The sequence below is a fragment of the Hordeum vulgare genome, chromosome 2H, assembly GCF_904849725.1.
Source record: "Hordeum vulgare subsp. vulgare chromosome 2H, MorexV3_pseudomolecules_assembly, whole genome shotgun sequence".
Lineage (NCBI taxonomy): Eukaryota > Viridiplantae > Streptophyta > Magnoliopsida > Poales > Poaceae > Hordeum > Hordeum vulgare.
In genome coordinates, this window is record NC_058519.1 from 379097965 (window position 1) to 379107450 (window position 9486).

The 9486-nt window shown below is 45.1% G+C and overlaps 1 protein-coding gene across 3 annotated transcripts; it reads left to right on the plus strand.

Moving 5' to 3' along the window:
- The first annotated feature begins 3629 nt into the window (after window positions 1-3629).
- Window positions 3630-8328, plus strand: LOC123426346. Of its 3 annotated transcripts, XR_006622170.1 has the most exons (11): window positions 3630-3869; window positions 3973-4049; window positions 4138-4273; window positions 4441-5116; window positions 5219-5358; window positions 6205-6282; window positions 7129-7207; window positions 7288-7343; window positions 7462-7613; window positions 7883-7919; window positions 8009-8328. XR_006622170.1 is itself a non-coding variant. In XM_045110157.1 (10 exons), the coding sequence occupies exons 1-10, from the start codon at window positions 3663-3665 to the stop codon at window positions 8014-8016; spliced, it is 1494 nt and encodes a 497-aa protein (XP_044966092.1). In that variant the 5' UTR covers window positions 3630-3662; the 3' UTR covers window positions 8017-8328. The 3 variants fall into 3 exon arrangements, 2 of the variants coding, with proteins under 2 accessions (XP_044966092.1, XP_044966091.1); XM_045110157.1 differs by lacking the exon at window positions 7462-7613; XM_045110156.1 differs by having other exon boundaries at window positions 7288-8328.
- The last annotated feature ends 1158 nt before the right edge of the window (window positions 8329-9486 follow it).

The following is a 9486-nucleotide window of genomic DNA, read 5'->3' on the forward strand; positions in this document are numbered from 1 at the left end:
AATACCAACTTCCTATATATCAATCTTCATTTCCGGACCATTCTGGTACTCCTCATGACGTCCGCGATCTCATTCGGTACCCCGAACAAAACTTCGGTCACCAGCACCTATAACTCAACTATACCAAAACGTCATCGAGCCTTAAGTGTGTAGACCCTGCGGGTTCAAGACCTATGCAGACATGACCTGAGACACTCTCCGATCAATATCCAATAGCGGGACCTGGATGTCCATATTGGATCCTACATATTCTACGAAGATCTTACCGGTTAAACCTCTATGTCAAGGATTCATATAATCACGTATACCATTCCCTTTATCCTTCAGTATGTTCCTTGTCCGAGATTCGATCGTCGGTATCTCCATACCTATTTCAATCTCGTTACCGGTAAGTCTCTTTACTCGTTCCGTAATACAAGATCCCGTGACTAACTCTTTAGTCACATTGCTTGCAAGGCTTATATGTGATGTTGTATTACCGAGTGGGCCCCGAGATACCTCTCCCTTACACGGAGTGACAAATCCCAGTCTCGATCCATGCTAACTCAAAGGACACCTTCGGAGATGCCTGTACAGTACCTTTGTAGTCACCCAGTAACGTTGCGACGTTTGGTACACACACAACATTCCTCCGGTGTCAGTGAGTTACATGATCTCATGATCATAGGAATGAATACTTACATGTAGAAAACAATAACAACAAAATGACACAAGCATATGCTACGTTCATAGTTTGGGTCTAGTCCATCACATCATTCTTCCAATGATGTGATCCCGTCATCAAGCGACAACATTTGTCTATGGCTAGGAAACCTTAACCATCCTTGATCAACAGGCTAGTCTACTAGAGACTCACTAGGGAGACAGTTTTGTCTATACATCCACACATGCATTTATGTTTCCATTCAATACATTTATAACATGGATAATAAATGATTATCTTAAAACATGAAATATAATAACTATTTTATTATTGTCTCTAGGGCATATTTCCAACAGTCACCACACAAGAAGAACAATAATCATTCGTCGGTAGCACCATTCATACACAAGTTGATATTATAACGCCGACCACTATCAATGCGGGGGTACGTGCTCATGAATTAAGGGACATAGAGACAATGAAAAGAAGGCATGGCCGAAGAAGAAACTAGGGGTTACTCTACGGGTGCCACACACTTAGGGTGTGTTTGGCAGCTGTTCTCACCCTAGCATAGTTGTTCCCTGTTGATGCATGCTAAGTATAGACATGATGAATACATGCATCTTCAGTTGTTTGGTGGTCATGCATGTGTTGTGCCATGTTTGGATGAGACTGTGTTTGGTAGGAAGAGGGAGGAGGAAGAGGTGCACTGCGCAGGGGGGCGCCGAGGGGCCGCCGGGGCGAGGCGCAGGGGGGCGCCGGGGCGAGGCGCGACGGGGCCGTCGGGGCGAGGCGCAGGGGGCGCGCCGGGTGAGGCGCGACGGGGGGCCGCCGGAGCGACGGGGCCGCCGGGGCGAGGCGCAGGGGGGCCGCCGGGGCGAGGCGCGACGGGGCCGCCGGAGTGACGGGGCCGCCGGGGCGAGGCGCGACGAGGCCGTCGGGGCCGCCGGGGCGAGGCGCGACGGGGCCGCCGGGGCGAGGCGCGACGGAGGGCCGCCGGAGCGACGGGGCGAGGCGCAGGGGGGCCGCCGGGGCGAGGCGCGACAGGGCCGCCGGGGCGAGGCGCGACGGGGCCGCCGGGGCGAGGCGCAGGGGGCCCGCCGGGGTGAGGCGCGACGGGGGGCCGCCGGGGCGAGGCGCGACGGGGGGCCGCCGGGGCGAGGCGCGACGGGGGGCCGCCGGAGCGACGGGGCCGCCGGGGCGAGGCGCAGGGGGGGCGACGGGGCGAGGCGACGGGGCGAGGCGCAGGAGGAGCGACGGGGCGAGGCGCAGGGGGAGCGACGGGGCGAGGGGGCGAGGGGCGAGGGTGCATGGGCTCAGCATACCTGGCCTCAGCTCGCCTCTGCGGGGGTGCTGGGCTCAGCTACGCCGAGGCCCTTTTTTGCATTAGTTGATGCATGCTCTCCTCAGCGCATACACCCTACCAAACAGCGAAAAGTGGGTCGGGGAGGGAACTTTTGGGCTCATACACTCTTCATGCAGGCTACCAAACACGCCCTTACAAAACATGCAAGGTAGTTGTGTTACATGACAACCGTAGCTGTCCGATGAAAAAAATGAAATTGGTTGTCTAAAATCTTGTATAAAATCTACGTTTGATTGTTGTTGTTACATCTTAATGTTGGCTCACATGTCCTAAGTAATGAGTTGAAATACTGGTTTAGTGAACTAAGTATATTTGCCATTGCATCTCATAGGACTCCAATTTGTGTTTATGTTCTAAATATAATTATTCTGTTTCCTGTTGCCTTCATGTTTTTAGTGAAATTGTACAACTTTTAATGTTAATAGTGGGTTGGCCGAAAGAGTTATCATTTTAGATTCACCACCTAATATTTTTCTAATAGACAAAAAACTTAGGCCCTGTTTGGAATCACCCAGATTATATAATCTAGTTTTTATAATCTATTTTGTCTTCAAACAAGACAACTTATGGTGTAGATTATAAAAACTAGATGGATAGATTATTAAAAACTCATAATCTACTCTATACGAGCTAAAATCAGATTATTGATTGCTAATACCCATTATCCTTGTAAAGTTGGAGATAATTACATTTCTACCACCGCCACCCTCCTCTTTAAAAAAACCCAAAGGGCAGACAGGTCATTATGCAATGTAAAACCTGGATTACAGTTTATATAATCTTGGGTCCAAACATGTCCACCTAGATTATTTTTATAAACCAGATTATATAATCTATATTCATAATCCAGATTATCGTAATCTATTATGGTTCCAAACAGGGCCTTAGTTCCCTGATACAACATGAACCAGTCAACGTTCACATGTACATACATGTTCTCATAACTTGGACATGGAAGATATATCTGCTATTTTAGGTTAACTAGTTTATATTTTTGAATGAACATCAGTTATTGGGTTGGTACAACCTGAACTAGTAATGTTCACTAGTATCTGCAGTCAAGAATTTTGTGGCACATTTTTCAGCGACCAAATAACCTGTTTAGCGGACGCACATCTGTACATGACGAATAGTTATGGAGGATCTTGCCGCAAGGAGAGGAAGTGCTTCGGTTCGTCGATGGATTGAGGTGAGAAGCTGCAACGACCTGTCATGAATGAACAGAAATAGTAGTAGCCACTGATTAATCATCCGTTGCAGCCGTTTTGGGAGCGAGACGGTAGTGATCATCAAGGGAACATATGGGTGTTTTGGAAGCGAGACGGTAGTGATCACCAAGGGAACAGATGGGTAGGGTTGCGCCGACGCGGTCGGTGAGGATATGACGTGATGATTGGAGGGAGGGAGCGAGCTGCTGGGAACGACACGTACTGGAGGGGGTTTCCGCTAAAATGGGCCTTCTCTAAGGATGTATTTGCGAATAGTACTGTTGACCAGATCGGAAACCCACCAAAGCATATCTGTGCCGCTCGCCACACATCCAACGGCCCATACCGCTGGATCGTACGATCTCATGCCAACCCTAGATCTCATACAAGTTCCTCCGCCGCCGTTTGTTCGTCCGTGCGAATCTCCCTCCGCTCCGCTCCCAACATGGCAAGAAAGACCCGCAACCCTCCGCCGAGGGCAAGATCTCGCCGGGGCGCGCCGCCGCCGCCGCCGTCGCCGCCGCCGACGCCGCCGCCGTCGTCGTCAACCGCAGCCCCCGCGCTGAGCCCTCCCTTCTCCCCTGTCCGGTTTTGCGGCCGCCTTGGCGCTGCGGAGGCCGCCGCCGCCGCCGCCGACGTCGAGCACCCACACGTACGCTCTCTCCCCCTTTCCTTTCCCGCATTTCGCATGCGCCTCTCCTTCTTGTTTTCTTCCTAGATGGGCGGTGGTTTGATTCGATTTGGTGCTTGGCTAGGTCACGCTGTGGGAGTGGTGGCCGGTGAGGCTGAAAGGGGAAGAGCGGAAGCTCGCTGTTTCCGGCTTCACTGAAAAGTATGCGTCTCTGTGATCCAAATTTGGTGGACCAGTTCTATGATTCCAGTCAAGTAGAACCCATTCTGACTAACCTTGCTTCTGTCAGGAATTACCTATTCACTTCTGCACCCATAGCACAGCGTTATGAGTCTCTCACGCTCCAAGATGAAGATGGGGTTGTGGTGCTCCTTTATGGTTCATTTAGCTTATTGCGAATGCGTGAGAATGGGTTTTCTATGCAGGCATGAACATTTTTTCTTGATGTTTCTTCTTTTGTCATTTCTGTTCATGAAGGATGATGGAAAATCAGCCCATATTCAAGCAAAAGCTTATTCATGTGCAGAAAGATCATTTAGCCATGCTTCTAATCTAGTACTGCTCTGATAAACAAAACAATCCATGCATGCAGATATGTGAACAATTCATGATTGGATTTCCGTACTGGTGGGAGACTTGGGATTCACACATGGAATCTTACCCAAACCTTTTTATCCACCCACAAGAGGATTCAGCTCAATTTTACCTGGAGAAATTCCAGCTAGGCAATTTTATTCAGAAGTTTGCACCTTTCTTAATCAAGGACCTTAATGATGCTAAAAAGTTACCAATCAATGATCTCGATGCATTCATAGGGGGTTCAAGATTTCAGGAACACAATTGTGGAAATGATGTTTCAACTAAGGAAAATTCTGCTGCTTCAGATGATGCCAGACCCGCAGCTGTAGCTAATGTGGAAATAGGCTTGAACCCGAGCAGCACTTCACATGAAAGAGATCATGTGAACATTGAGGGTAATGTATCTCTTGCTCCTACAGAAACATATATTGGTGATGAAACTTGCAAAGAGGCAGGAAATCAGAATGACACTATGCATCCAGATGCAAGAGAAGATGATGCTGGTAGCCATCTTTTTAACTCCGATTGGACTTGCACTATGTCCCCTAATCATATGCCCAATGACTCAGAAGGAGGAAATGCCACCAATGCTGAACTAGTGGCTTTAGATCCTTTAGCCAGAGTACCGCCTAAAAGTTCTAATTGCTGCTCAGAGATTGCTGGTGCTTTTCAAAGTGTTGAACCCTTAAGTACGTGACGGAGCAAATTGTTAAGACACTGGTTAAGTTTTCTCCTGCCGATATTTCACTTTGTCTTGATGTTTCTAAGAGAGTGACTATTATTTAATTTAGGTTATCAAAGTGCTCCAGTGGCTTCATTGAAGAATCAACAATACTTGGAAAGAAATGAGCACATCACATTGACTCAGAAGGCAGTATCAAATAAAAATGTACCATCTTCAATTCACTCGGATGTGCAATCTCCGAAAAAAGTGAGTTATAAATCCCACAGCTCCAAAATTAGATCAAGTAATCAGTCTTTGGACTTCGTTCTGTGTTACTGTAATATTTCTACCAGTTTATTTGCTAAAATAGTTAATATGTAAATACCTCCACTGTTAGTTTTCCTTTTCTTGTTATTGTCAACTCCAATTAGGACATTCTGGATTTAGCTTTATCAGGTACGCTGGGTGCTCTGAATGGAAATTCTTGTACTCAAGCGAAGCATATGGCTCAAAGCTATGTTACAAAAATCCCGGAGGCATATAATTGTCACAAGCCTGACAATTGTAACGACTCAATTCTACATTCCTGCATCACCTGAAGACATTTAGATACACAACCAATCTAATGTAGCATCTTTAGTAAATCTAGCCCAGTTAATATAATTGCGGTCCACAGTAAACTTATGATAGCATGTTTCCAATCTGTGCCCTTTGTGACATTTCATGATTAATTATTTGCAATGACACTATTTCTGTAGCATTACCTCATTACTGGGATGAAACAGATTCCAGCATCTTTAGGTTCATTTTTGTGGCTTTGGATTCTGTTTACTGTATGTCCAAGTATGTTATGTAGCCACAGATTTTTTTTCTTAGTAATTCCTAATCCTTACTAAGGAACTTCATAGATTAATCTGTACATCGCATATAAGATGTGTAAAACCAAATATTGTGATCCATTAAATTCCTTAACTTCCAGGGTAAGGTGCATCATACATAATTTCGTTTTTGTATGATGCCAAGTTCATAGTATTTAGCACATTTAAGCTAGTGATCTTAGTTGTGTTCCTTAATTTACATGGTGAACTTGATGGCTTCTATGTGGAAAAGCAGACTGTAGGTTCAGCAAAGAAGCAGAGATCTGCAAAGCAAGGGTTGGGGCGTCCTACTAGATTGAATTTAGCTCCACATGTAAGTATGCAAAAAATTTCCATACCCTTTTCTTCTGGTGTTAAACAATTTAAAGCATTGTAATAATATTTTATAGCACTTGCTAAATGCTGATGGTTAAAAAAATTATAATGTGTTAGCTTGCCATAGCTTCTGCAATTGCCATGTAATCCAGCTCTTACTGAATGATGGTTCATTATCCTGGACATTTTTAACATCTGTATAATGCACAAACTATTGAGGTAAAGTTGCCAGTTTTATTTTACGGCAGATTTTAGTATAAGAAATAGGAATAGCCGATATCACACCACTTTGCTGTGCTTCTATTGGACGAAGTTGTAATGATTTTATTGTTATCTTTGAAAACATGCAGGAGTAAACTTGCAATGATGTTAGCGTAGTTTTTGTTAAGACGGACCAATATTATATCAATTGTAGTTAGCCCAGTCATCTTTTGTGCTCACTTTATATGAAATAACAGAAAAATATGTCATGCCGCTTACAAGATTGGCTGTGATGCCACCTTCTTCCTTAGTTCTTAAGTTTTACTCACACATATAGCCTGTCTTGGCGCCCCATATGTTTAATCCACTCTCTGAAGGGGAGCCTTGGCGCAGTGGTAAAGCTGCTGCCTTGTGACCATGAGGTCACGGGTTCAAGTCCTGGAAACAGCCTCTTGCAGAAATGTAGGGAAAGGCTGCGTACAATAGACCCAAAGTGGTTGGACCCTTCCCCGGACCCTGCGCAAGCGGGAGTTACATGCACCGGGCTGCCCTTTTTCTGTTACTTAACTCAGCTGACAAAAACTGTGCTAGCCAAGATTTTGATCATCTGTACTTATTGCAATGTTCCTTTGAAACTCTTTAGGCTTGGCTTACTCGTTCTAGGGTCCGGGCATTATCTATTTCCACACCCGAGTCTCTCAAAATGAGAAGGACCAGATCAGGTACGATGTCTTCGGTTGGACTCTGCTACTTAAATAATTTACTATTTATCCTTGGATAAAGGGAATTCTTTCTTTTTCAGGTCGAGTGATAGTACCTCAATTGGATTCAACAAGAAGTTGGGTTGTCTATGACAGGGTTAGTAAAGAAATATATTTCAGTGTTATATCTTATATGATTGTGTGTTTGTGCACATGATTAGCTAATTTGTTAATGCTTAAATTATCCTTGTTTGATCTTGTCCATTGCACCAAAGTCCAAAATTAAACTGTGAATGATGCAAGAAGAGTTTCCTAGCAAAGGCTTCCATATAACAGAGGTGTCAGTCTATAAGCTCTACGGTGGAACCGTTCCAAGATATATAATCATATTGCTAGGACTCGGAAGAGACTGATCAAATGTACTAGGGTAAAGCATGCATAATCTGAATATTCACCATCCCTTCCTAGTGTTCCGCACTGCAAATTATTGTTGTCACAAATGTGAAACGTCAAGTTTGTTCTGGATAAAGCAGTGCATAACTTATCGCGTAGATGTGCTGTGAAGATGCTTATCTTATGATGTAATTTTCAATCTTTAGTAGGATATGGACGCCCCCCCCCCCTAGATGATTAGATCTATCTGCTGATGGCATGAGGGGATTAACACTGCCTCATTGAATTCCGGTTGTTGTGCAGGATCGGTTCATTTCAGGCGTTGCTCATACGCATAATGGTTTGTTGAGAAGCTCCTGTGCCAAATTTGCTTGCCGTATATAGCTTTCCGTCCTTGTAAGCATAATCACGTGTGTCCTTTGGTGACAGGGGGCTAACTTGGCTAACTGGCAAGTTAGCGAGACTTGCATGCAAGTCCAGAAGGTAACGACTTGAGTTTCGACATGGAAGTTCCAAGGCTCCAGCACCAAGCGGTGGCTGACAGTATAAGATCCACTTGTTTCTACCACTGGATATTTGCATATTAGGACCTTGTAATGTCAGATATGGGCAGCTTTTATTTTTGTGCAATCGATTTGAAGTCATCAAGATTATTTTTGTGCAATCGATATGGGACCTGGATATCAACTAACTTACTCACCCTTAGATGCAATCGATTTGAAGTCATCAAGATTATTATGTGCTCGAAATCTCAGAATGTGACGTCTCATCTTGGATTGGGTAAATGGTTTGAGATACACAACATTTGAATTTTCACACCGCTGGTATCGAGGGCGAAAATAGTATGGATACCTCCTGACCAACGATACTACTAATAGCCTTTTGGTAACCTTGGTTGGAAAACTAAATAAATTCACAAATAGGTCAAGGACGCATATAAGGTTTTAAAGCTATCCCAAGGTGATTGGGAAAAAATCCTATCTGATGGTATCTGAAATACTTGGAAATAGATAGGACAATACCTATTGTATTATATATGTATTAAAAATATGGATTTACTAATTCCCATGTAGATGAGATATGTTCAATTCTCGTATAATCCGATCAGACTGTTGTTCTTCATCGGTTGTTACAAACCTTTTCCCTTGAAATCCTAAAACCTTGCGGCGACTAGGGTTAGGAGGACTTGACGACACTCGCATATCTCATCGGTCAGGCGCAAGGAAACTCTCGGCGTCGATGGCGGCATCCAATGCGGGCATCAGTCAACGACAGAAGGGCACTCTCTCATCGTGCTCGGTGAGGGCGTAGATGGTAGAGGCGCTCGAAAAACTCGACATATCCAAGGAGGCAACGCCTCTGACGATCGACGACATGGATGATGGTGCACCGATAAAGTGGTTATTGGCGGGCAAGGTCTTGTACCAAGATCTTTTTCATATCCATACAATCTCGAGTGCCCTCCGTCCAGCTTGGGGTAACCTAGGGGCTTGGTTATTCGTTCAATGGGAGTCGAGCTTGGGGTAACCTACGGGCTTGGTTATTCAACCATTGGGAGCGAATATATCTGCTGCTGAGTTTGAATCCAAACGTGATCGTGATCGTGTATGGGAGGGAACACCTTGGCATATCAATAAACATGCAATAATTATTGAGAATTTTGAAGCACATATGCGGTCGTCGAAACTCAAATTCGACAAGCTGTCGGTTTGGGCGAGGGTCGTTAACTTGCCTTACAACCGACACATGGGGCCTTGCTATTGCAAAGCAGACTTCTGTCATTCAAATAGATCCTAAGGGGGGGGGAGGGGTCATACGGGTGCGAGTCACTATTGACGTGCACAAGCCCCTACGCAGATGGATCCTAATTGAACCAACGAAGAGAAACAAGACTGATTGCCATGACA

Excerpts from the sequence above, each read along its gene's own strand:
- LOC123426346 (XM_045110156.1), top strand. The coding sequence starts at position 3,663 with ATGGCAAGAAAGACCCGCAACCCTCCGCCGAGGGCAAGATCTCGCCGG. Across the intron at positions 5,359-6,204 it reads ATGTGCAATCTCCGAAAAAA|ACTGTAGGTTCAGCAAAGAA; the intron begins GTGAGTTATAAA and ends GTGGAAAAGCAG. Across the intron at positions 7,208-7,287 it reads AATGAGAAGGACCAGATCAG|GTCGAGTGATAGTACCTCAA; the intron begins GTACGATGTCTT and ends TTTCTTTTTCAG.